General features: G+C 38.9%; 1 protein-coding gene across 2 annotated transcripts; it reads right to left on the minus strand.

Annotated features, from left to right (window-relative positions):
* Positions 1-277: 277 nt before the first annotated feature.
* On the minus strand, positions 278-26,671 carry NRDE2 (NRDE-2, necessary for RNA interference, domain containing). Of its 2 annotated transcripts, XM_039346931.1 has the most exons (14): positions 26,536-26,671; positions 22,504-22,603; positions 21,542-21,748; positions 18,799-18,945; positions 16,133-16,589; positions 14,192-14,597; positions 11,934-12,067; positions 8,960-9,083; positions 7,427-7,599; positions 6,789-7,175; positions 4,870-5,780; positions 3,334-3,472; positions 1,144-1,215; positions 278-906 (listed from the first exon to the last, which is right to left on the minus strand). In XM_039346931.1, exons 1-14 carry the CDS (start codon positions 26,606-26,608, stop codon positions 781-783), a joined length of 3,456 nt encoding a protein of 1,151 aa, XP_039202865.1. In that variant the 5' UTR covers positions 26,609-26,671; the 3' UTR covers positions 278-780. The 2 variants fall into 2 exon arrangements, 1 of the variants encoding a protein (XP_039202865.1); XR_005557115.1 differs by lacking the exons at positions 278-906; positions 1,144-1,215 and adding an exon at positions 4,445-4,592 and having other exon boundaries at positions 3,335-3,472.
* Between the last annotated feature and the right edge of the window lie 1,080 nt (positions 26,672-27,751).

Below are 27,751 nucleotides of genomic sequence, written 5' to 3' on the forward strand. Positions count from 1 at the left end.
TTAGCTTGGCTACATTTCTAGTTTTTTAAAACTTGTAAACATTAGCTAAGAAGACAGATATGTAATTCTAAAGGGTAAAGCCTTAAATTTGAGAATCCATATGCATACTTTGCTTTAATTTTTGTTATTTCAATCTATTTCAGCAGCAGTCTATATAAGCTAATTGCAACTGTTCCATATAGTATTATTAGAAAGTCCAATTTTTCTTCTGGTAAGTCAATGAATAGTAAATTTCAATGCAGTAATGAAGGACAAATCAAAACACAAAACATTTTTAAAAGATTCCACATTACAATAGAACTTTTATATATAATTAATTACTTTTACAAATTTACCTTTCATCTGACCTTTGTCACAATAAACTGGTAAAAATTCAGTTACACGTGCCTTCATTAATTAAATATTTCTTCTAAACTGTCAAATTGCTGCATACGTCTATGAGTTCAAACTCAAACTGTATAATTCAAAGGTGTTTCAATCTTGAATAAACAGTCATCCATAAGATCAGACCCAAGTGAAGCAAACAACTTCCTATTCAACTGCACTTTATCCTAGATATATTTGACTTATATATCTGGACTAGTGTTTTTATCAGTGAGGCAATTACAAGTACTAATTAAAAGCCTTACCCATACCTACACTTAACGTACATGTTTGGATAAAAAAATAGACACTTATTCTATACATTTTTACAGATGCTAAATTAGTCATTTTTCCCTGTAAAACTATATTGAAGGCTCATTAAACCAACGAGCTGATGGTTTGTCTTCATGGCATTCTTCAGTCTTCAAGCAGCAACTCCAATTCTTCTATTGGTACCCGTACTCGTAGTTCTTTCTCAGCCATTAGATCAAGGAACTCTTGCAGCTCATCTGGAAAGTATTCTATAGCATCCATATATAACACCTATAAATACAGAGGTCAATAAAGAATTATCAATTCACAACAGTGCTATGATAAATGAGACCTAGTTCCATTTAATAAAAGAACAAGTATAGAACAAAATAATTTATTAAACCTGTATGCTCCCTGATTCAACAATTCTGGGTGGTCACAACGAAGAACTTAAAATCAATTAAACATAAAAGTGGTAGTTTTGAAAAAAAAAAAGAAGTATCATTATTACAAATTAATGAAACCTACTTTTGCCCAGGGACAGTTTTGAAGAGCTCTGTAAAATACACCTTTACTTTTTGCTTTATCTCCCAAAGAAACCTGAAAAGGGAACAGAAAAGCTGCATTTTAAAAGGCAAGCATTTAGAAAATATATGAATTACAGTATATTTTTTTTAACGTAGAGATAAACAAGAAATGGATGGACATAAGTTGTGGTCAACAAAAGGAAAGCAAAACTTTTCAAAATGGTCCATGCAGCTGGCCAGAAAAAAAGAGAAGGAAACCATCTGTTTGCTAAAACTCATTCGTATCGTAATGAATTGCACTTAAAAGCTTTCTCTGGCCTGATAGCAGTTGGGACAAGGGATGCAATTCAACTTCCTCATCTTCCAAATGGGTGTAGTAGGAGATAATCCCACAATATCATCAAGAACCAGAGTGAACTTTTATGCTGTTCCCCCCCACCCAGGATTTTAAGTGTGGATTAGGAAGCCTTTGGGAGAAAGCAAAACTCCCACATAACCACTTTTAAGATTGCCCAAATCCTACTCCCCAAAATACAAATCTAAATTGTCATTTTGAGAATATCTGAAGGTTCTAAAAGGATGGGATGGTTTATCCTATTCCAACTTAAAACAATTGAAGGCTGAAATTGGGCCACAAAATAGCTACATTTGGGTAAAGGAAGAAAATGAGATGAAAGGTCAGATCCTCATTTCTACAGTAAATTTAAAACAAATATTGCACAGCTGAAATTGTGATTTGGGCAGCCCAATTTTGGGGTGCTGAGGAAGGCTGCACAGGGCCCACAGATTACCCATCCCCGCCCTATCAATTACTGGAACTGATCTCTGATACATTTTGAAATGCATCAGATTGGGGAAGGAAGAATGTACAAATCTCACTACTATATAAGTACATAAATAAAATGACAGTCCAATATTTGCTTTCAAAGATGAGGAAATCTCATTTTCTTTTTCTTTTTACAATTAACCTTCCTCCTGACAATGTGCCTCTAGGTCTAGGAACAATATGGGAAGTTAATGGAAAATTACAGGCTCATTTAAAGGCAAAGGTTTCCCGTCCAGTCATTTTTGACTCTACGGGGTGGTGCTCATCTCTATTTCTTAGCTGAAGGAGCCAGCATTATCCAAAGACATTTGGATGGTCATGTAGCCAGCATGACTATAGGCCAGGGGTGTCAAACTCAATTTCATTGAAGGCCGCATCAGCATTGCGGTTGCCCTCAGGGTGGGTGCGGCCTACGGGGTGTGGATGGAGTAGGTGCGGCCTACTGGGTGGGCATGGCCAGCTCTACATAGTTCGCGTCAAGGGTGCCTGTGGGGGCCTGGGCAGGAGTGGGACAGATCTGAGGGTCTCTGGTAGAAGGGGGTGGGACCAGGGCAAGTGCCAAGGAATGGTCCACTGAAAGAGCCTCACTGTTCCTCTCAAGCTATGCAGTGGGGCAGCTGAATGGTGGTGCAGGCTGCCCAGAGCCCTGGGCAGCAGAGGTCAAATGCCCACCCTGGCCCTTGAGCACCTGCGGCTCCAAGCCCAGCCCCACTTCCTCAAGGTTCTCCTCGCTGTTTTCAGACAGCCTTGTGGAGCTAAGACTGAATGTGTTTCAGCATAGATGGCCACCACAAAATTGTACATTGGCTCCCGGCTGGCCTGGGCCAGGGCCAAGGCAGAGGGGGCCATTCCCTCCCTGTTTCCAGGATGATCTTCGCGGGCCACATGAAACCATTTCACGGGCCGTATCTGGCTCCTGGGCCTTGTGTTTGACATGTCTGCTATAGGTCAAGGCACATAGAATGCTGTTACTTTCCCACTGAAGTGGTACCTATTTATCTATTCACATTTGCATGCTTTTGAACTACTAGGTTGCCAGGAGCTGGGGCAAGTAATGGGAGCTCACTCCATCCCATGGCACAAGGGATTTCTAGCTGACAAACTTAGTGTCTTTAACTACTAAGCCATCACCTGCCCCCCCCCCCGGCTCCCTTACCTTACTTTAATAAAGATGACAATGACAAAGCAGATATATTTGATACATAAACTAGTTTCTACAATGATTTTGCAGTCAACATACTTCCACTACACTAATAGGCATAAAACCAATTGTAAAATGTACTGTTCTAAAAGCTTTTAACCAATAATACATTCAGAGATTACCTACAAGATTAGAGAATGTAAGGCAAATGATGATGTACTCACCATGAAGCATATATACAACCTCCAGAGCAATGGGCAATGAGCACCATTTTCAGTCTGAATTGCATGTTCAAATAAAACTTTGATTCGATTTGTTAACCCAATTTCAGGAATCATTGCATACACATCTCCAGTCGGCTCCCTGAAGAAAAGCAAAAACTGAATGGTCACAGGAGAATCAAGAGTCTTCATCAGCACATAGGAAAAACTGGACAGCATGATTCCATGTTCTCCTGAGGGCTCCAAGATAAACTGCATAGGATATCTAACTTTATTTTTAACATTTATTTTTCATATTTCATATGAATTTCATATTCATACTTTAATTTTGTATTTTTCATAATTTTTTTGGCAATGACTGGAGTGGGGGAAAAGCTAGTCACCAGCTAATAAGAGGAAGATAGACAACTAAGTGTGCTGCAGCTGCCAAAAAAGCCAACACAGTGCTAGGCTGCATTAACAGAGGGATAGAATCAAAATCACATGAAGTGTTAATATCACTTTACAATGCCTTGGTAAGGCCACACTTGGAATACTGCATCTAGTTTGGTCACCAAGATGTAAAAAAGATGTTGAGACTCTAGAAAGAGTACAGAGAAGAGCAACAAAGATGATCAGGGGACTGGAGGCTAAAACATATAAGGAATGGTTGCTGGAATTGGGTATGTCTAGTTTAATGAAGAGAAGAAAGAGGGGTGACACGATAGCAGTGTTCCAATATCTCAGGGGCTGCCACAAAGAAGAGGGAGTTAAGCTATTCTTCAAAGCACCTGAAGGCAGGACAAGAAGCAATGGATGGAAACTAATCAAGGAGAGAAGCAACCTAGAACTAAGGAGAAATTTCCTGACAGTTAGAACAATTAATCAGTGGAACAACCTGCCTCCAGAAGATGTGAATGGTCCAACACTGGAAGTTATTAAGAAGAGACTGGACAAACATTTGTCTGAAATGGTATAGGATTTCCTGCCTCAGCAGGGAGTTGGACTAGATGACCTCCAAGGTCTCTTCCATCATCATCATCATCATCATCATCATCATAATCATCATCATCATCATGCAACTAAATAAAGGTAAGAACAGAACTGCTGGCTGAACCAATTAGATAAATCGTACCAATTGGATATGCTAGAGCCAACATGTGCCATCCTCTCTTGTGCTTGCTCATATACTGCTCATCTCCCCTTGGGTGCAACGGCACTGGATTCAAGTGTGGCATATCCAATAGACCTGACCATCCCAGGGCTAGGTGAATGGATAAATTCTGCTTGAATTCAAGGATGACAGTGGTGGCAGAACAGAAAGAGAGAGAGAGAGGGTAAGCTCAATAGCATTGTTCTAATTACTGATAAAACTTTTCCAGAATTTGTCATGGCTGAAACTGGGAACAATCAAAATGCTATGGTTGCTTAGGTTCAATCATCCTATCTGGAATGGCTGGCTGTCACAATGTGATTGTTTCATATTCAAAACATAACACCTTTTCAATTTCATGCATAGCTCTCCAACTGACCTGACCATTGTTATAGAGATGATATTACCTCTGGACACTTTCAATTAGGTTTTTCCTCATTTGCTCCATTTGGATTGCAAACAGCCAAGGCTCCAGTGATTGTGTAGTTCTTGTAACAGCATCAAAAAAACGTCGGGCTTTGCTAGCATTGTGCGACTTGCTTTGGATCTGGATGTATGCCTTCCAAAAAGACTGGTTGCTGGGATGTCTCTTCAAAACCTCCAACAGTACTTCACGAAGAGGACTCAAAGGATACACACTGATTTTCATGTGGAACCTGAGCAAGTTTACATGCATGAGGGAGAGGGCTTCAAGAGGCATGGTGAAATGTTGACCACTAAGCCTGTCTCCAGGATCCTCGTCTTTCAGCTTTTGAGAAACCTGACAGTATACTGACATTGCAGAGTCAATCCCAAGAGTTAAATACTGGAAAAGAGCGTAGCAGCCAACCAAACCAGTCAGATGGCTGGAATCACTAGCATGTTCTTGATCAGAAGTGAGGTTCTCAGTTAAACAATCTTGAAGTAGGTGCTCATATGTTTTCCGAGCTTTCAAAACATTCACTGATGATACTTGTCCATGATAAGGAACATAATGTCCCCTTTCAGCCAATTTGGTCAATATGTGAGTTGCGCGTGATTCTACAGCTCCTTCTAGATTTACTAATAATTCTGCTTCCAGTTTAGCATAAAGAAGGCTAAGATGACAGAATTGGGGGTTTTGGATTCCACTAATTCCAGCCATCCCCAAAGATGTATCAAAAACTTTTCTAGCATCTTCTATATTGCCAAGTAACCACTCTAGGTAAGCATATAGTTGCCAAAGGGAAACATTATTTCTGTTGTCAGGTGCCTTAAGAAGATTTTTAGCTAATTTTTTGCTTTTCTTGCCTTGCAATTTTAGTTTCTTTTTCTTTCCCATTTTCAAATACTGATTGACCTGCAAAGTCAACACAATCAAATGAAGAAACAGCTTAAAGAAAATGTAATGTACTTTGTATACAATACAAAATTTTATTTTTATACACTTCTAGCTAGATCCACCAATCAACAGCTATATATCTTTGTTATCTATATATACTTTCTGTATTTTTACAAATGTTCTGCACCAAGGGTCCCCAACCTGTGGGCCACAGCCCACTATCAGTCTGTGGCCTATTTGCAACTGGGCCGTGTGAGTGGTGGACCGGCGTGCGTACAGCCCCACTCGTGTAAGCAGTGCCCTAAAAGCTTCTCTTGTGTGAGCGGAGCTGCGCATGCGCGCTGGCCCATCACTAGCCTGGCTCAGTTCCCCTCTCCTTCCCCCAACTGGGTTGCCAAGCTGCCTGCTCCCGCTGCTCCAAAAACAGAGTGGTGAGAGCAGAGACTGAACAGTACAAGCACACCCTGCTCAGCTTCGCTGACTCACCGAGGCTGCCTGCACAGGACACCCCATCTGCTTTTGGGGCATCAGGCAACCTCGGTGAGTCTGAAGGAATACAACTATGCCCCCAAAGGCTTCTCTTCTCCATGCCAAAAACTTCTGCAAAGGACGAAAGGCTTCGGGGGAGCAATTTTGCACTGCTTCAGGCCTCTCCTGCTTTGCAAAAGGTTTTGGTGAGAAGCCTGAACAAGCTGGGACCGTGCCCCAAAGGCTTTTCTCTCTTGCGTGAGTGGAGCTGTACAAGCGCTCAAACACACACACATGCACCCCTCTCCCCCCAGCCAGGCTGCCAAGCCACAAAGGTTGGAGACAGCTGTTCTACACAACTTCTGCATTCATCACTACACTAAACCCACATCCAGAACATCCCATTCACAAACCACCGTAGCATGTGCTGAGATGTTGAATATTAAGTTATATTGGATATTCTTTTCTATCCAGAATTGTCAATTTTAAAAACAGATTTGTAGATGTAATGTGTGCATTTGGTTTGCTATCTGTATTAGACAAGAGAAAGTACATTACCTTAGCGATTTCATACTGAAGCCAAAAAATGCATAGGTTAGACCTGTCTTTGCCTGAAAATAAGGGCAGCATCATATGGAAAAGATTCTGAATAAATTGTTCTCCTTCCTTAGAGTGCGTCACATGCTTCTCTCCTTGGACCAATGAGTCCATATGACCAATATTACTGACTCCAAAAAGAGGCATATCCAAAGAAGTCAGAATTCCTTGGTTGTTATATCCATTGTCAAATACGTTATTTTCATCCATTGCTATATAGAAGGAAGAAAGCGAAAGTCTACAGCTACATGGAACTCCTAAGAATTGCAAAAATGAGGAAAGGAGTTGAAATTGAAGTTCAGGGCTGGAAAGTCTTATCAATGATGGTCCAAGGTCATCAAATAAGACCTATGAAACATATAAAAGTGGTGTTATGTAAGGAATGGATTTTAAACAAAAACTTTTAAATACGGGAGCTGATAATCCATATTTTCCATGAAAGGCATGAGTTTTTGAAGATTTGCCCAGCCCACATCTTCCTAGAAGCAGATGTAAGTAGTTATATAATGTCAGCTTCCATCTTTGACTCAGGTGTGTCCACTAGCACCATAAAAAAGCTTCTCTTAAAATAAACATTGGTCATATTGCATCATACCAACCTGCCTCTCTGGATCTTCACAATCTTCTGATGACTGTTTCTTGTTTTTTTCTGGACGCCAGGGCATCCAGTGCCTTGCTTCCCGGGAACGTTCAATATGAAGCCAGTTTTGCCATTTTGGTAGAGATCTATCCTTTATTTCTTCTTCATCTTCTACATCTTCCTCATCTTCATCTATTTAAAATCACATCAGTGAACATTTCAAAACTGCAGCTGGATATGCAAATTCTAAAAAGTTTATTTCAAACTAAAAAAAAAAACTCGTTGTAAGATGGCCAAACCTTGCTCAAAATAACTAAAGACTGAGAAGGATGAGGGTGCACGCAAGTTCAATCTTCAACATCCTTGAATTTCCCATAGAATGACCACCGTTTAAAGACAGGATGCCAAATGGACAATAAGAATGATAAGATCAGGCCAGGGCAAACAAGTTTAGCTAAATAAGAAGAGTATTCTTAGAGAAGAAGAATATGTTTTGAATTACTTCACATCTTTAAAGAAGAATGGCAAGAAAAAGCAAAAATATTCATACAGTAAATTTTAAATAGATGGAAGTAATTCAGGGTCAAAAAAAGCCAGTTTGATCTAGATGCTGGCTCAGGAATTCTGGGAGCTGAAGTCCACGAGTCATAAAAGAGCCAAGGTTGCCTATCCCTGATCTAGTGGTTAAGGCACCAGGCTAGAAACCAGGATACAGTGAGTTCCAGTCCCGCCTGAGGCACAAAACCAGTCCTCTCTCTCAGCCCTAGGAAACAGACAATGGCAAATCTCTTCAGAAATGTTGCCAAGAAAACTGCAGTAATTTGTCCAGGCAGTTGCCAGGAGTCTACACTGACTTAAGAACAACAACAAAATCAAGATTACAGTAAAACAAAGGCTCACTGTTCATAATCAATGAGTATCTTGTCCTTTACCAAATAAATGCCAAGAAACAAAGAAACTTAATCCTCCAACTCACTACATGTTCACATACCTGTCATTCACAAGCTGAATAAACGTTACTACTAAAAGTGTTTAATTGTGCCAGAACCTTTATGTTCACTTTAATAATCTAAGGGCTTCTGCCTGTCCAAAGCAATTTATATAACACAATCCTCACTAAAATCAGAAGGACACTGAAAAACAAAGAAATGCGGGCAACCCTTTTGTTTTTCAAATCATCCTTTGGGACTGAAAAACTTATTTCTTCTTAGGCTCAACAAGATGATTGCAGATTGCAAGCTATTTTTCAGCTTAGCCTAACTTAACTAATGCCTTCGGAAATATTGAAGTACAACTCCCATTTTTCTTCAATAAGCCAGACAGTATCTATACTGGCTGATGTAAAATGGATTTATAATTCATTAAATCCAGAAAGCAAAGAACTGGAGAACACTGTTCTAACTTGCAGACATAATGAATCATATCAGCGTGATGAAGGCAGTGCAGACATTTCACAAATTATCTATTTCTTTTGGGGAAACCAGACCAACGGAGGAGTGTGACTTTATAATGTGCCCTAGCAACTCTCAAATCTGAAATGCAAAATATTTACCTGGTGGATTGATGACCACCCAGCCACCCTTCTCTTGTTGATGCATCCAGGCCTTCCAACCTTTAGCTCCTTTTTCTCCAATTCGAGGCTCTCCACTGTCCCAAAAAGGTTCAAAGAATTCCCTCTGGAATTGGGGATGAAAAATGAATAAATACACCAAGTTATAATTGAATTACTTTAAGCACAATTCCAAAATTCATTAATCACTTTAAAATGTTCTTATAATATCTCCCATTAAATATTCCATTAAATGGCTGGGATTTTTAATATAAATTTTTAGAACAAGTTATTTAAAAAGTTAGGAAAAATGTCTAGAAATTCTAAAGATGATTAATGCTGCCACATATGTTCCTATTACTTTTTTTAAAAAAAAGCTTGTTTTCTTTTTCAAAACTGCACGATCCCTATATACAAACTATATAACCTTAAACAATTGGTTAATTGCATTAAAACTGGATGAATGCTAAATTAATATTTATTTGATTAATATCTATACATATTTTTTTTCTTGCTAGCATTTTCCGCATAAGTGCAGAGTCTGCTTTTTTTTTCTTTTCTTTTCTTTTTCATTTTTTGTTATCCAAGTCTAACTTGTCCAAAGTCACTCAACTGGCTATCATGTCTAAGGTCACACTAGAATTCACAGTCTCCAGGGTTTTAGTCTGGTGTCTTAACCACTGAACCAAACTGGTTCTCAGCTATTTATAATTGTCTAAATATAAATAAAAGGACAGGTCACACAAACAATAGAATAATAAAAGTAAGGAATAAACGAACACATAAACAAACAAACAGACAACTAAATAAATAAATACCGTCTCTAACTTAGGGACGACTATTTATCTTGGACTCAAGAATTATTAGTCAGTTTGGCCAAGGCTGGAGTAATGGAAAGAGAGAATCCTTTTTTAAAGAATTCTATGGTCCAAGACCAGGTTACTTTAAAGACTAATGGCTTCTCTAGCAATCTTTTCCGATTTAGGTGCCTTCCAGACTTGGGTCTTTAACATAAATAATTTGCCAGCCAGCATGCATTTCATCTCAGTTGTTGGCAGAAATGAAAATGATGGAAGCTCTTTATTTTGAAGTAAATGTAATATTAGCCAATTTGTTTTGTTTTTTACACAAAGCAGGTTTTAACCAGAGCTGAGCGAACAAAAGGGGGAGGGGAGGATAGAAAAGGACAATGCTAAAGTTCTAACCAAAAAAAAGTAGATTTGTAAGACGATTCAAACATCAAATTTAACATGCAAATGAAAATTCTAGTTGTGAGGCCACTTAAAGTCATCCAGGACATCCAGCTAAACCATAAAAAGTGTTACATAACTAGAGCAATGAGCCATATACCCGTCTTCCAAAATTACTCCTGCTTTTCATCCACTGTTCAGCCCTGAGAAAGGAACCAGAACTTGGTAGCACTCATATTCTGAATCAAAGCAATCAAATGTGTTTTTATATCTGTACTGGGATTCCTGATAAATTTATAATAATATAGGTTTATAGGATTAAACCAACCATTGATCCTGGAAAGTTTTAATAAACGAATAGCTTGCCATTTCTAAATGTAAAAGTAAATCATGGTGTGGCAAAAAAAGCAGATGCTTCCGATCCTCATCCTTTGTGGATGGCAAATCCCAGCCTTGTTACATAACAGTAAACAACTGCTTAGTTGTTCAACAAGCCAAGCTAATGAGTTATCGCTAAGACAAGATAGAGACTTGGGACATTATTACTTATACTCTTCACATAAAAGAAACATTTCTGTTCCAAGCCATAAACAGAAATTTGTATTAACTGTGTTATCCACACTGGTATTCTGGTTAGAAGCCACTTTAAGTCTTGAATCAATTCCTAATTGAAAAATGATTTTAGAATTGCTTAGCTTATATAATCTTCAATTTTTCAGTTTCTGAGTTACCATGACAATAAAGCATTGTAATCACTCCTTACCTCAAGAAATAAAAACCAATATAGAAACCAAAGGATTAATACAATTAAAGTCTTACATCTTTGTGATATTTCTTTTTTGGTCTTTATTTCATTGTTCTAGTTTGGTGATGAAAATATGCCAGTCCCTAATATATTTGAAACTCCGCTTCATTGGCATTAAACTATAAATAACAAAGCAACCCTAAATTGCATAAAAGATAACTGCAAAATTGCATTCACTTATTTATGCTATTTATTGCTAAGCAAAGTCTCCATCCTACAAGATGGTGAGGTGCAGATTCTAATTCCTTCCCAGATCCATGAGCCATAGGGCACGACCCATTTGCAAGGTGCAAGTCCATTTGGTCTAGGCCAGTGGTGGCGAACCTATGGCACGGGTGCCGTCGCCCCAGTCCTAGGCCTTCAGCTGGGTTTTATAAAACCTTTTCGCTTTAGGCCTCTGCCGCCGTGTGCAAAAAAAAAAAAAAGGTTCAATCAATCAGTCAATTTCAACTTCTCGTGGGAAAATAAATCTTGCAAAGTTGGAATTGATTGATTGAACTTTTTAGTCCCACCCAGTCTGCTGTTACCACTGCAGCCACGCCCAGCCAATGGGCCACGCCCACCAGGCACCCGACGATGCATAAGTGGGTTTTGGGTTGCAGTTTGGGCACTCGGTCTCTAACAGGTTCGCCATCACTGGTCTAGGCTTTTCAGGTTGCAGAACTACTGAGCAAAGCAATTCATGATCGTACGGTCCATGATACACAGTCTACATTATTTTCAACATTAACATGTTTTCTAGTTCAAGGAGCAAATCAGGGCTAATTAAGGACATCCAGTAAGATCAGTAGTTTACTATATAAATCATGCATTCCTATGTACATGTTCATGGAACAAAGAAAACATAGAGCAAAGCAATAGCATGACCTCTTGGTATTAGAAATCATCCGCTGAGTTCATACATTTGTCAGGTTAATAGCTTGTTTTAAGTATGTTAGCTGGGGAAGGAGAAATTGGAAGGAATGAAGAAGCTAGTTTTTACCTGTCCTCTTGTTGGCAAGTCCTTGACATTATCTGGTTTAAAAAAGGTAAAGTCAAGCAGGGCTTGGAATAGGGACACAGCTTTTTCTGAGTGACCAGCCTGCCTAAGGAAATGGCACTGTTGAAGAAAAATGGCTTGGGAGAAAAAGAAACAACATTTCATGTAACAGCTGTTCAGATACAGATCACAATTTCCTTTTTTGTTATTTATTACCACATCTCTGCTAGTAAGTCCCAGAGTTTGAATTGCAACCACATTAAAAAATGAAGACACGTAACCACTAATATATTTTTTTAAAAAGAAATCAAGGTTGCCAAACAGGATTAAGCATTGTTTTCTTTCAGTTCCGTCGAACTTAAATGCTTCAAGATTTTACAAAACTGCAAACAGAAGTAACTTTTTTGAGAATAGAAGTCACATTCATGAATGCAACCAGGAATATTTTGGAATGCAAGTAGGTATATAGCCAACTACACATTATGCATATTTTCTATTTTATTTTATTTTATTTTTAATTAAAAATCTTGTCACTTGAAAACATAAAAAACTTTTATGTCTGATATATTAGAAATGGAGAAAAAAAATGGCTGAATTAAAACTTAGGAACAGAAGAAGCTACCTCCTTCCATATCAGGCGATTTTTGTAACTCATTCAAAGTTATAGCAACTCGTCATAGGTCCCAAAGATAAAAGTCGTTTCAGCCAGATGACACAATGAGTGGGATTGTGCTCGTGGCCATGTGCATACAAGCCAAATGTCAAGTCACGGAGTTACTGAGACAGCGAGTCTTGTCTTCTGACAATAAAGCCAAGTAGGATCAACTCAGTAGTGACTGTACCTAAACAACTTTCTGAAGCATCCAACTTCCACTGTGTTCCTTTCTAACAGGTAGTCACTATGACAGGCAATGAAAGAAATAACCACTAAGTGGCAGAAGCTTTCAGTTTAACTTTCTTCATCATCCCCTGTTCAAAGACACTCTGATGTATTTTCTTAACAAGATTAAAAAAAACTATATGGTTATAAATGATTGACAACGGCTCGATATTCTTAATCAATAAATGAGACTGTCAGGCGAGATCTACTCCTCATTAAAAAGGAGCCCTCATTAATTCTGGCACCCAATAGCATTTTTTCTAACACTTGCCCATCTGGGAATGTCTACCAACTTTAATACTGTGTTAAAATTAATTTACTCCAGGCCTGGCAAATACTGTTGAGATTGAACCCAATGTATTTCTCAAAAAGAAATTAAGTTCACAGAAAAGAGGATTCAGTTGGGTACCTGAAAGTATTTTTAAATACTGCTGCTAACCTAACAACAAGCTCGTCTTTCAACTATGTTCACTTGATATCAAAAATAGCCAGCCCAGCTTCCCTGATCTGAGGCCTCCAGGAACTATTACACCATAATTCTTGTCAACGCCAGCTAGTGCAGCACTGGGAATACTGAGGGGGATTGGAACTGTAGTCCAACACTCTAGTCCAAGGTCAACAAACTCCCAACAGAGGGACCCCTGGCTTCTAGTGGGTCCATTTTTTATACATATATGCATGCACAACCTTTCCCAACATAGCATCTTCCATGCATGAAGTACGAATTCCCACAACTATCAACCAGGATGGCAAATAGCAATGCTGTGAAGAGATTATGAATCTCACAGCCCAACTGCCAAACTGGAAGGCTAGAACAAAAGAAGAGTATGCAGGATTCAGGGGGACAACTCTTTCGGCTGAGCGGGCCGGCTTATTTAAGGATTTCTGCCAAGGGCAAGATCATTATTAGTGATCCCATAATACAGCAGAAACTGTCATGTATTAAAGTCTCTCTAAAGAGATTACTTGAGATCTGTGTTTACTTTTAGATCAAAAGGACAATTTGGCTATGATTCAAAACATGTTTTTATTTATGTTTTTTCACATTTTTCCCCACCACCCCTCATATTGGAAAATATGTTTTTGATTGAGTCATGAGTTTCATAAATAAAGTTTCTATCAGCTGCAGTATTGTCTACAAAAACAACTTGATTTATAAAGGATCACAAAACAAGAAAAAAAGAAAAGAGGAAACTGGACCCCCCAAAACAGCCAATGAGAAACAACCATGATCTATGCAAACCAAAAACTGAGATGAGATCTGATCATCATCACCATTATCATCCTGCCTCGTAAGCAAGTCCCCAAAGACCAAAACATGTCATGACAGGAGAGGAGATTGGTCTTTTAAAAGGCCAAAGAAGCTCAAATGCCCTCTTACCTAGCATGGCCTCCTCTGTGCCTGGCAGTTCGGGATGGGATAGCATACTGCCATCATACACAGCTGATAATGTGCTCAGGCATTTTCCGTAACAGCCATGTGTTTTGGAGACAGTAAAGGTGCTGAACTGACTTTGGCAGAATAAGAGGTATTTCTGCCACAGGGCTGGGTTGTTTGGGTGCAAGAAAATCAACTTTTGCCATTCCTTCACCACAGCAGACGGCTCCCAGAATTCTATGCAAAGTTTTAGCCGTGCTAGTTTCAGGTCCACTTCATTTGGGTTGTTTTCTATTGCTCTTTCCAAAATGGCCAGCTTCTTCTCCAGTATTAGCTTGGATGATTTCTTTCTCATTTCCCGTTCTCCCTCACTGATGGCATAACAACTAGGATGTCTCATGAGCTCATCCTTAAAAATAAAAGGAACAAAATAGTATATAAGGTATTTGAAGTAAAACTGAAATGGAATTGAACATCCTTCGGAAAAACCCACAGCCAATCCAACTGCTAGTTTTGAACTGGGCACTGGAGGAAGTGAAATCAACAGCCAAGGCAGACGCACAGGGCTGCTTAATCCCCTCCTTCCAATCTGTGCAAGCCAATTCAATCTGGTTCTCTTACATTCCAAGCGGCCATTTAATTTTTAAAGAAATATACTTGAAGCTTATTTATTTTGTATTTCTTCATACAGGGAGTCCTTGGGTTACAAGGACAATTGGGCGTGGGATTACTATCGCTAAGTGATGTGGTTCTTAAACATGTCATGCTTAGCCACACATTGCTTAGCGACAACAACCCTGGCAGTCCCAGTTGCTATCATAACCCCAAGACAAGTGGGTTGTTAAGTAGGAAGCGGTGGGCGTCTCAGGTAAGGAGCAGGGGGGTGCTGCAGAGTGTGTTTCAGGGAGATGGGAGAGGCCCATTGCAGGAGTGAGCACAGGAAAGCCAGGGGACAGATAGCCTGGTCTGTGGTGACACGAGGGCAGGAAGGCTGAGGGTGGACAGTATGGAAACTGTGAGATGTAGGATGGCTGGGAGGTCTTTACCAGAATGACTTGCAACCTTCCCTGCCGCTTCTCCGTTGACTCTATTAGTGGAAAGCTGGCAGGGAAGGTCACAAATGGTAATCATGTGATTGTGGCACATTGCAACCATCATACGCGCAAGCATCTTAATCACAAACATGTGACTAGGGCAGTGGTTCTCAACCTATGGGTCGGGACCCCATTTGGGATCGAACGACCATTTCACGGGGGTCGCCAAACAACACAGTCTGCCATTTTTTCCCCCTTTTCCTTAGCTGTGCTACTCCCTTTTATTCTATTGGCTTTTGAAAGCCAATAGAATAGACTCTCTTGAATAGAGTCTAATTCTATTGGCTTTCAAAAGCCAATAGGAATTGTCCAGGCTGTCTCTGCCCTGCTGAGCCCGCCAAAAGTCCCATTCTGCAAACGGTGCTGCACCAGTTGAGTAATCCTCGACTTACGACCGGTTGAGTAGTCCTTGACTTACGACCGGTTGGGGGTCGCAGCATTAAAAAGGTTGAGAACCACTGGACTAGGGGATGCTGTGATGGGTGGAACTTTGAGGCCTAGTCCTAAGTACCCCTGGTTTAGCACCATCACCACTTACCAACAACTCATTGCTGAGTGATTGGCACGTTAACAAACACCCATATCCTCTTTTTTTCACAGAAGATAAAGAGTGGCAAAGCAATGCAGGAACTGGTAGAAAACTGCATTGACAGCATACTAAGCACCTGTCAATTTCTGAGACCTGGCCTTCTAAACATACAATGCAAAACCTCAACATTAGGAGGGAAATGGGCATTTCATTAAAATACGTGGAGAATATTCCAAAATACTCCAATCTGCTCCGCTCAAATAATCACCTTTGGTCATAATTTTACATTGCAACTTTAAATGTTAACACATACATGCCTACCTGAAAAGAAACCAAATCCATCCATGCTTTGACATCCCTGGGATTCTCTCTGACTCTGCAGTTATATTCTTCCACCTTTGCCATTAGGGGAGAGTCTACATTCTTGGGGTTCTCTTGAGGGTCTTGCTTATTTGATAAGCCATGTTCAGCAGGGGGCCCTTTTCCTTGTAGCCACAGTGTGGTCTGCAGATCATAAACCCCTTCTACCCAGCTTGTAGAAGGAGCCTCTGCTGGGTCTAGCTGCAAAATTGGTATCCAGGAGGCTGAGCCAGATGAGGAATCTTGATTTTTACTGCTGACATGAATACCTTCCTCGTTCAGGAGCTTCCGACCAGCTTTTGTGAAGTAGCGTTCCAGCCGCTTATAGGAAGAGGTTTTTTCTGCTGCTGAGCTCTCCCAAATAATATGTTGCTCCTTAGATTGAAGGCCAAGGCAGAAGTTGCTTCTTCTCTTATACCTTTAAAAGTGATAATTAAAACTGACTATTCCCAAGGCAGTGTTTGGATTAAAGGTGATAATTAAAACTGACTATTCCCAAGGCAGTGTTTGGAGAAAAGTCTTTCTCAGACCCTGTTCAACGTAGCTTTAAGATTTTATTCATGAATATTTCCTCCCACAAACTCTCTGAGCCTTCCCCAGAAACTACTGACCTCTAAGACATTAGACATGCAGCATAATCAAACCATGAAGTGAGAAAGCAACTCCCACAAATTCAGCACTGGTCCTCCAATGGCAAATGTCAGCAGGATTGCCATGTCAGAAACCACAATCTGCGGGTTAATCATTAGCAGGCAGCTCCTTAATTTTTGCATCTATCATGGGTCCCTTATTAAAATGAATTTATCAATTATTTCAATTTGTGCCTTGCCTTTCCCACTTAGAGGCAGGAACTATCACTTATTTTTACCTTTAAAAAAGATGTTTACCTTTAAATAAGTTCATTATGTATGGAAAGCATTGAAAGTACAAGAAGCAAGGCAATATTCATGGGCTGTTTTTAACGTAGTGCAAAATAAAGGCATATTTTCAAACTCCAAAATTATTTTTTAAAATGTTACAAATGGATACTATTAACTATCTATAAACTGATCAATCTCGTCAGGCATAAAACAAGATATTGAGATTTAATTGAGTTCAATCCTATATTTGCTTATATCTAATGGATAGAACTTTCCAAACTAAAGTTAAAACTTTTTAACCTACCAGATATATCTGAGAGATTCTTGGGGATGGCTACTCAGACCCACTTACCCCCTCCAGCTCTCTTAATTCAGGCCTCTTTTTGGGAAAGCCTGTGTTGCCAAAACTATACCCTATTGCTCCTACAGGTGTACATTCATTACACTGCCAGGTTTATTGCCTGATCACAAACTGGAAGTCTGATTACCAAAACTTTCAGGGCAATTCTCCTAGCTTATCCTGTTGTCCACGGCTCATCTTCCCACTATTAAAAAGCAGGAATCCTACTCTACTGCATATTAGGTGGGGGAGGGAGAATAGGACTAGGCTAGGCTAGAAAGTTGCAAAAGAAAATGCTGCTTGAACAATCAACAACAGAGGATTCGTAGATGCAAAACTGACACCCTCCAATGTGAAACTTAGGCAAGTCAGCTGTTTTGCTAGAATTGCCAGGTGCAAGATCATTCGACTGTTGGCTCTGCAGAATCGGAACTTATTAAATTAGAATTAAAACAGGACTCAGGTGGTGATTAGTAAATGAACTCACTGGGCGGAATTATGGCACTAGAGAGCAAATGTCTTTTCCTGTGACAACAGGCTTCAAAACATTTTTAGGATATATTATAAATCTGGAAATATTCTCAGGGGATTCTATTATGTGCAAGATGAGTTGCCTATTAAAAGAAAAGATGAACTTTTTTTTATAAAGGACAATCCTTTTTAAAACATCCACATGCTCAGCAGCTTAGCTTTGAATTTTAAGTCTATACTCAGTTAAATATCAATATCAACCAGGACAATGCAGCTAAACGTATTATGGTCAAGTACCCAATTGTGACTACACAGCAAACTCCCAAATCCTCACTTCCCCCCCTCACTTCCAGATCATGGAGCAGCTTTGTTTCACAAAATTGACACACAGGCTGCTGTTTGTTGTCACATCTAGCCAAAATAAAGGAGGGAGGGACTAAAGGAAGAAAATATCGCTGAGCTTTTCACAAATTGCATACAAGAAGATGCCCAAAGTTCTCCCTGAACCACAGATCATTAGTATTCTTAAGTTATTTTTTTACTCTTAATAATATTGTCTAAACCAGTGGTTCTCAACCTTTTTAATGCCGCAACCCCCAACTGGTCGTAAGTCAAGGACTATTCAACCGGTCGTTAAGTTGAGGACTACTCAACTGGTGCAGCACCGTTTGCAGAATGGGACTTTTGGCGGGCTCAGCAGGGCAGAAACAGCCTGGACAATTCCTATTGGCTTTTGAAAGCCAATAGAATTAGACTCTATTCAAGAGAGTCTATTCTATTGGCTTTCAAAAGCCAATAGAATAAAAGGGAGTAGCACAGCTGAGGAAAAGGGGGGGAAAATGGCGGACTGCGTTGTTTGGCTACCCCCGTGAAATGGTCGTTCGACCCCAAATGGGGTCCCGACCCACAGGTTGAGAACCACTGGTCTAAACCGTTACTGCTACCAGACTGATTACCTTGCAATGTTGCCTCGATATAATGACTTATACTGCCAATTTGCAGGGTCTGGCTTCTTATCTGTTCTGAATCCTTCTGCTGTCAAACCCTGAACGTCATCAAGCCAAGTAGAGGGATACAGCACATTTGTGTTTTTTTCTTCTAAGCTGCAAAAATAAATTCAAAATGAGAGAAGGTGAAAATAAGCATAGGTAGTCCTTGATTTATAACCATTCATTTAATAACCGTTCAAAATTACAGTGGTGCTGAAAAAAGTGACATGACCATTTTTCTCACTTACGACCCTTGCAGCATCCCCATGATCCCATGATCAAAATTCAGACACTTTGCAACTGGCATGTATTTTTGTTTAATGCAGTGTCCCGGGGTCTTATGTTCCACATTTTGCAATCTTCGACAAGCAAAAGTCAATGGGGAAACTAGATTCACTTAACAACTATGCTACTAGCTTAACAACTGCAGTAATTCACTTAACAACTGTGGCAAGAAAGGTTGCAAAATGGGGCAAAACTCACTTAACAACAGACTTGTCTAGTAACAGAAATTTGGGGCTCAATTGTGGTCGTAAGTCGAGGACTGCCTCTAAGTACAAATCAAATAAGATCTAAAACAAAAATTTAAGCAATATATTTTAAACGAACTAAAAGTTAGGCTTCCTCTTAAACCCGCAAAACCTATGAAAAAGAGAAAGAAAAGCCAAACTACTGAATGAAGTGAACATTTTACACATCATGTCATCAGTAGGATTTATCGGTATCTACTCAGAAATAAGCCACATCGCCTTCAGCGGAGTATGCTGCAAGTAAATAGAGGTAGGATCCTGAACCAATTCATTTGATATGTAAAGTTTTTTTTTTTTACTACTTCTGTATTTCCTCTTTTAGAATTAGCTGGATTTACATTGAGGTGCTGAAAACATAATTACCCTCCCTCTGCTGTTATTTAAAACAGTACTGAGGCGTACCATTTTAAGGCACTCTGTGCTTTCTTTATGAGTTATTATATATCTAGAGCCATCAGTATATATTATTATTTTTTGGGAGGAAGCATCTTAACTGCAGAAGGACAATATGTACTACAGCACCTTTTTTGTGATATTTTATAAATAATCAGTCACTAACAAGAGCTAAGAAATACAAGAGACAATTCAATGTAGTATTACAAAAGGATCACAAAGCTTAAAAACAAAAATATTAACATGGATTAACCTTGATATCTAGACTTATTTAACATGTGGATAAAATGACTGATGGAAAGCTAGTATTTGCTTTCTTTTGAAATCTTTCCCAGTATTGTGCCGAAAGCTATTTCAAAATATTCAAAGAGTACATTTACAGGAAAAGGGTTTGAAAAGAAAGGCAGGTTAAAGATCATCCAAATTACTGAAGTTCTAAAATGAGTGCTAAATTAATACAAAAAGGAGCCCAAAATTATCTGCTCAGAAACTTCCCCCACTCCAGCTCATATTAATCTGAACAGTTTGCAAAGGAATTTAAGACACATTAATAAACACTCGCATATATTTCTGGTGAGCAAAAGAAGATAAAACGGTTTCTTAGAATTCCAATCTGGAATTCAGATTCTTAAGGTGATAAGTGCCAGGTTCTAATATTTAGTTCTATTGCTTGTGGCAATGGAGAATTTTTGCCCGATATGAATAACCACAAAAATGTGAATATCCCAAAATTGTTATTCACAGAATATAACTTAGTATTATAACAGTGCCTCATTCCAAAAGCTGAATAAATGATTAACTAACATTAGTCAAATTACAGCTTCTCAAAAATTTACAGCCAATTACTCATTGATTTCAGTGGTACAGAGACTGGCTGCCAGTTATTCTAAACATTAATAATACATCATACACTTATTTTAAATGGCTATCATTACAGCTTGATCTTGACAGTCAAGCCAGTTTATAATAATGTATTGTGTCTATTTGTCATTCATATCACAATGGCAGTGAGAGAGAAGGAGGAAAAGAACCCCAAGCCCCACATTTTGAACAGAGGGCAGATATTGCTAGCATCTCCAATTAGTGAAAAGAATGGGCTGACCCCATTTAAACCTGCATTCTTTCTTTCCCATTCTAGTAATTCCAAACTCCAACAAGATTTGTATGTCCACATAAAAGTATTATGGATTAGAGAGACCACCTTGACTGTCTTGAGCTCACTGACTGACTTCAGGCCAGTCACTCTCTCTCAGTCTATCTTACTTTACAAAGCTGTTATTTTGGTAACAAAAAGCAACAGATTGCCCCTAAGTGTTATGCCTTGAATTCCCAGATGAAAGACTTGGTATGCGTGTAATAACAAAACAAATTGCCTTTTACTTTGACTCCATTACCATCCCTGTTCATCTCCTTGTCCATCAATCCAACAAACTCCTTTTTAAAAATTTACCTTCTTCTCAGAGAGACGCTTCTAATAAGATGACCATACAAACTGCACTACAGTCTACTTGTGCTTTTTGTCCTTAAGAAAATACATAACTAAAAGAAAGGATAGAGACATCCTAATTTTTAATGCATGCTTGGTTGATAATTCTCATTGATTTGAAGCACAATACTGTACATATTTACTTGGAAATAAGTTGCACATAGAAAAAAGACAAAAATATGCATAAATTATCTTATTCTTATAGCTGAACTCTTTGACAGTAATATTATTAATCAGAAAAAGGAAGAAATGATTGGTTCTATAAGAAGTGCAAGTTCAGAAATGAAATGTACTTACGTACTTCAATTCTGTTCCTCCTTTTTCATTATTTTTATCATCTCTCACATCCTCAGGTTCAGACCCACTAGTGGTCCATTCTTTTCTTCTTTTCTTTTTATTTTTCTTATGGTCTCTTTGTTTTTTCTTTTTCTTTCTTTTTTTAGGTGAATCTTGGAAACTTTTGTTGGCTTCATTTTCTTCTGGGAGTTCAAAACTGGTGGCTGTATTGCTTATAAAATAGATAAAAATCACATTATCAATGATCTTCCTATACTTATTGGAAAACAGAAAGATCTAGAAGGTATGCTATAAAATGTATTTTTAAATGAAAGATGAAATCTAAAGAAGATGGCACAGATTATACAGCATACGTTAAAAGTTTTATTTTTCCAAACACAACACTTAAATATGAAAATTTAGGCTGTAATTATAAAGTTCATAGCGAGTTTACATATGGCATTTTTCTTCCAAAGCGATAAACTCATGTATTTGCCTATCTTTGCCAAACAGATATCTTCTAGTTTGAGGGACCTGAAATCCAGTTATCCCAACCACCAATCTTCTAAAATGTCTCACCTCTGGAATGCAGATATACAGTCTTTCTATCAGAAAAATGAAATTAAACGGTAATTTTAAGAATGAAAAAAAAAATCAATCTGAGCAGCAATGACAAATGATCATACTGTTCCATCTTCACTAAAGAACTAGAACTTATCATCTTATTTAAAGGAAGAAGAGAATTTTAAACAATAGTGTTTGTGATTTAGTGTGCATAAATACAGAATGCTATAGCAACTATATAAGCATGGACATCGTCAGACTCCTGCCACTTTCATCATCTGTTACACTCCTGCTTTTTTCAGACTGATCCACATGACGTGTAACCCGCCCTTTCCCGGCAGATGCTGCTGAAAGATAAAACTGCCCATATTTTTCTGTTTTAACAGTACATTATGAATAACAATACTAAAGGTATTGTACTACCTTTGGAGCAGAGGAACACAGTCTGTAATTTCTAAAACATTTTGGTGCAATCTCAGTGCATCTTCATTGCAGAAGCTTTGATTTGTCAGCCAGTTCAAATCTGTAGATTCAGAAGAAAGACAGATTGTTAATACAACAATAAAACTGCCATTGTTTTTTTTACAGTTATGGATGAATTTTTTTATTTTCCTTTGCCTCCCAGATAAATGCTAATTTGTTTCGGCACAGATTGATAGCTTATGGATGTAAGGCTACAATTTACCAAAAGTAGGCAGCAATTCTAAATATATTTTTCAGCCTGCAAAAAGATCATGTCCACTCATATTCATTCATGAGTCCAGCGGGTGGGGCTGCCGTATCTGGATAACCAAAAGAGAGCACCTTTGTTGCCCTGACAACCACCCGGGTTTGCACAGTTCAGATACAGTAAGAAGTCCAAAATCTGTAGAGAAATGGTGATGCTGTTCAGTACAGCATTGCTGCTTGCTTATGACACGCATCTACCTGCAAATCCCTTGCACTCTCAATGTCAATATGCTTGGCCTGTGTTACTGGCACCTGGCTGGGCAAGAGCTACTAGGACATCTTCTTATTTGGTCACCAGGGATTTCTTAAGGGAATGTGTAGAATGTCCTCTGCGACATATGAGCCGAACCCTGTCCTTCCGGGCGCCTTCATGCAGCTGGGATGGGGAGATGGTTTCCTGAATCTGTAAGATGTTATTGCCTCATTGTGAGAGAAAATGTAGCCAGCAATCTTTAAACCATCACCGATCCACCGTTAGACCCCTTGCAATTTGCCTACCAAGCAAATAGATCAGCAGATGATGCTGTTAATATGGCTCTGCACTACATCCCACAACATCTTGAATTCCAAAGACCTATGCAAGGCTCCTCTTTGTAGACTTCAGCTCGGCATGGCATTTAATACCCTCACTCCAGATATTCTTCTAACTAAACTAAATCATCTGGCTGTGCCTGACCACACTTGTAAGTGGATCATAAGCTTTCTAACAGACAGGAAGCATCAGTGAAGCTAAGCAAAATCACATCAGATACCTGTACAATTAGCACAGCCCCCCCCCTCCCCAGGGCTATGTGCTCTCTCCACTTCTCTTCTCTATATATACCAATGACTGTATCTCAAAAGATCCCTCTGTTAAAGTACTGAAGTTTGCAGATGATATAACAGTGATTAGACTCATGCGAGACAACGATGAATCTGCATACAGATGGGAGGTTGAATAACTAGCCTTGTGGTGTGGCCGGAACAATGTTGAACTAAACACACTCAAAACTGTAGAAATGATAGATTTTAGCAGAAACCCTCCTATATTACCACCTCTTACTATACTAGACAACACAGTATCACAGTAGAGACCTTCAAATTTCTAAGTTCTATAATATCTCAAGACTTAAAATAGATACCTAACATTAAAAAAGTCATCAAAAAAGCACAACAAAGAATGTTCCTTCTGCGCCAACTGAGAGGGCTCGAATTGCCCAAGGAGCCTGTGATACAGTTCTTCAGAGGAATTATAGAGTCTGTTATCTGCACCTCTAGAACTGTCTGGTTTGGCACAAGATAGACACAGACTTCGACAGATAATTAGAACTGTAGAAAAGACAATTGCTACCAACATGCCTTCCACTGAGGATGAGGACCTGTATACTGCATGAACCAAAAAGAGGGCTGTGAAACTATCTATAGATCTCTCACATCCTGGACATAAACTGTTTCAACTTCTACTCTCAAAATGACGATATATATTGCACACCAGAACAACTAGACACAAGAAAAGTTTTTTCCCCCATGCCATCACTCTGCTAAACAATTAATTCCCACAACACTGTCAAACTATTTAGTAAGGCTATATTACTATTATTTTTCTCATCTTTCCTATTATCTATCTCCTTATCTATTTAGGAATATAACTTTGTTGCTTGTATCTTACGATTTATATAGTTTTATTTAGTATCCTACAATGATTTGTGTTGATTGCTTATTTAGTATTCTAAGACTATCACTAAGTATTGTATCTTAGGATTTATGATGATTGTATTTTTACAATGACTATGGTCATGGTTTACCACTTATTGCTTTTATGTACACTAAGAGCTTATGCATGGGAGACAAATTCCTTGTGTGTCCAATCACACTTGGCCAATAAACAAAGTTATAAATGGTAGCCAGCATGGGTTTGTTAAAAACAGGTCATGCCAAACCAATCTAATTTCATTCTTTGATAAAGTGACCAAATTAGTAGACCAGTGAAACGCTGTGGACATAGTATACTTAGATTTCAGTAAGACATTCAACAAAGTAGACCAAAATCTACTGCTTGGTAAGCTAGAAAACAATGAATAGACAACATCACCACCAGATGGATTTGTAGCTGTGAGACAAACTGTACTCAACGAGTAGTCCTCAATAGTACTACATCCACATGGAGAGAAGTAAATAGTGGGATACCACAAGGCTCTGTCTTAGGCCCAGTACTCTTCAATATCAATGACTTAGATGAAGAAATAGAAGGGGAGCTCATCAAATTTGCAGATGACACTGGCAGAAATAGCCAACAACCCAGAAGACAAGCTCAGGATTCAAAAAGATCTTGACAAACTTGAACAATGGGTCCTATTCAACAAAATGAGTTTTAATGTGGAGAAAAGCAAAGTTTTACATTTAGGCAGGAAAAATCAAAGCTATAAGTACAAATTAGATGTCACCTCGCTCAAAAACAGTCACTGTGAGAGGGACCTTGGAGTCCTAGTGGACAACCACTTGACTATGAGCCAGCAATGTGCAGCAGCAGCCAAAAAAGCTAATACAATCCTGGGTTGTATAAACAGAGACACACAATTAAGATCACGCGAAGTATTAGTACCACTTTATAAAACCCTAGCGAGACCATACCTGCAGCCAATTTTGGTCACCATACTACAAAAAAGATGTTGAGACCATGGAAAAAGTTCAATGAAGAGCAATTAAGATGATTAAAGGCCTGGAGACTAAAACATATGAAGTACAGCTGCAGGACTTGAATTTGGCTAGTCTAAAGAAAAGAAGAAACAGGGGCGACTTGACAACAGTATTCCAGTATTTGAGAGGCTGCCACAAAGAAGAAGGGGTCAAATTATTCTCCAAAGCACCAGAGGGCAGGACAAGAAACAATGGTTGGAAACTGATCAAAGAGAGACGCAACCTGGAATTAAGGAGAAACTTCCTAACAGTGAGGACAATTAACCAGTGGAACAGCTTGCCTTCAGAAATCGTGGGCACTCCCTTACTGGAGGTTTTTAAGAAGAGACTGGGCAGTCACTTGTCTGAGATGGTATAGATTCTCCTGCTTGAGCAGGGGGCTGGACTAGAAGATCTCCAAGATCCCTTCCAGCTCTATTCTTTTCTAATAAAGAATCCTATTCCTATTCTATTCTATTCTGGAAGCAGCAGTGCAGCCACTTCTCAAAAAAAGACCTCTCTGAATCCAAAAGTATATGGAAATTGGCCAGCTGGATTTTTCAGAATTCTCACCATGTGACCCTTTTATAAGACTAACCAAAAGTCTGTGGAATATAAAGTGCCCATTGCATGTTTTCTGTTTAGCCAGTTCTCTTCTGTCACCATAACAGAGCAAAAGTATCTGCCCGTTTACCGGCAGCTTGTTAACAGATCCAGTTAATTGTAACTTTGGGCTGATGCAGCAGCAAAGGCTTACAATATGTCAATATGCTATACTGCTAATGAATGGTTTCAGAATTCTTCTGCAAACTCCAAGGCATATATATTAGAGCGCTCCAAAAGCGTTGGGACTACAACTCCTAGAAATCCTGGCCAGCGCACCGTGGACTGTCTCAGCGGGGAGGAATTCTGGGAGTTGTATTTCCATCCATTTAGAAGACCTCGACTCGGAGAACGCTGCGTCTCTGCAAAGGGCATCTGTAGAAACAAACGTCCGAAAGGAAAACCAAAATGTGGTTTCAACAAAGAGGGGCTTCTTACTGAGGCTCTAAATAAGAGCAACGTCATTACCTCTTTTCGAGCCTTCGCTTGCTTGTACATCTCCGGCATTATCAGCATCGGCAAAAGCAGGAAAAAGAGCCATCACGGCGGGCCGAGAAAACCTCCAGAACGATGACTTCCGTTGCCGCCTCCAGCAATTGGGCAAGGAAGGCGGCAAGATGGCGCGAGCCCTTGTCCTGAGCATGCTGGGAAATGTAGTTTTGCTGAGCGGAAGGCCAAAATGGCGCTGTTCGATTCATTAGTGAGTAGATTCTTTGTATTCCCACCATGCAGTGTGGGTTTAAAACAGATTCTAAAACTACTGATCAGGAAATTCATGTTTTCAGATTATTGGATGGAACCTTATTTTCTTAACTGAATGGAAATCGGTACATATTTAAGCAGAACATCTTAACTTTGAGTACTAAAAAAGGTACATTACCAGGGTTGCAAAACTCTAGACAACTAAAAACTTTCACTTTATCCTTTTGCTATAATTTATAATTACTTTGTGTGTGTTGAAGGACACGGACTTATCAAAAAGATATTGTTGAATAAATTTTGAGGTTTTTCTTTCAAAGGAAAGGTAACGTTAAATTTCCAGAATTTTTAAACAACCTCAAATGAAAAGTGTACATTATATATGCATTCGGTAAGAGGAGAGTTTAACAGATTAGAAGATGGCATCCGGCTGAAATATTTTGAGAGAATGAGTTTCTATATAAAATATGCTCACGAAGGTGTTCCTTTTAGAGTGTTAATAATTTATACTGTAGTGTGATAACAAATCACTCTGAGGTGCTGGGAAAATGGAAAATGATCTGCCAGAATCAACACCTTTCTTTTAAAACTAAAATACATACATTTTTTTTTTACTCAGAAGAGTTTAGATTAGAACAATAAAGCTGATTTAGGTCAGGCCTTTATAATTTCCAGTGATTTTTCTATTTGCCATTCAGTCAGTGCATTAATATTTCTATTGGACATAAATTAAGCAGCTGTGGGCTTCCTTAACTTTGGGTAGATTAAAAAAAGGAGGCTACATTATACAAATACAGGATCCAGAATCTGCTGCTGCTCCTTTCTCATGTTTTAGAAATTTGTCTTTTTATAAAACAAACTATTCAGACTCCCTGTATTTTATTATGGATATTACCATGATTAAATGAGCTCTGCTTCTGACATCTGCCATTCTAAGCTGCTTCTTCACATTTCCTAAGGATAGTCAGCCTGAAAATTATTTTTG

Source organism: Crotalus tigris, unplaced genomic scaffold (assembly GCF_016545835.1).
Source record: "Crotalus tigris isolate CLP2741 ecotype Arizona unplaced genomic scaffold, ASM1654583v1 scf7180000018040.1558517, whole genome shotgun sequence".
NCBI lineage: Eukaryota > Metazoa > Chordata > Lepidosauria > Squamata > Viperidae > Crotalus > Crotalus tigris.

Excerpts from the sequence above, each read along its gene's own strand:
- NRDE2 (XM_039346931.1), bottom strand. The coding sequence starts at position 26,608 with ATGGCTCTTTTTCCTGCTTTTGCCGATGCTGATAATGCCGGAGATGTA. Across the intron at positions 14,598-16,132 it reads TGGATTTGGTTTCTTTTCAG|GATGAGCTCATGAGACATCC; the intron begins GTAGGCATGTAT and ends TTTATTTTTAAG. Across the intron at positions 907-1,143 it reads AAAACTGTCCCTGGGCAAAA|GTGTTATATATGGATGCTAT; the intron begins GTAGGTTTCATT and ends CTGTATTTATAG.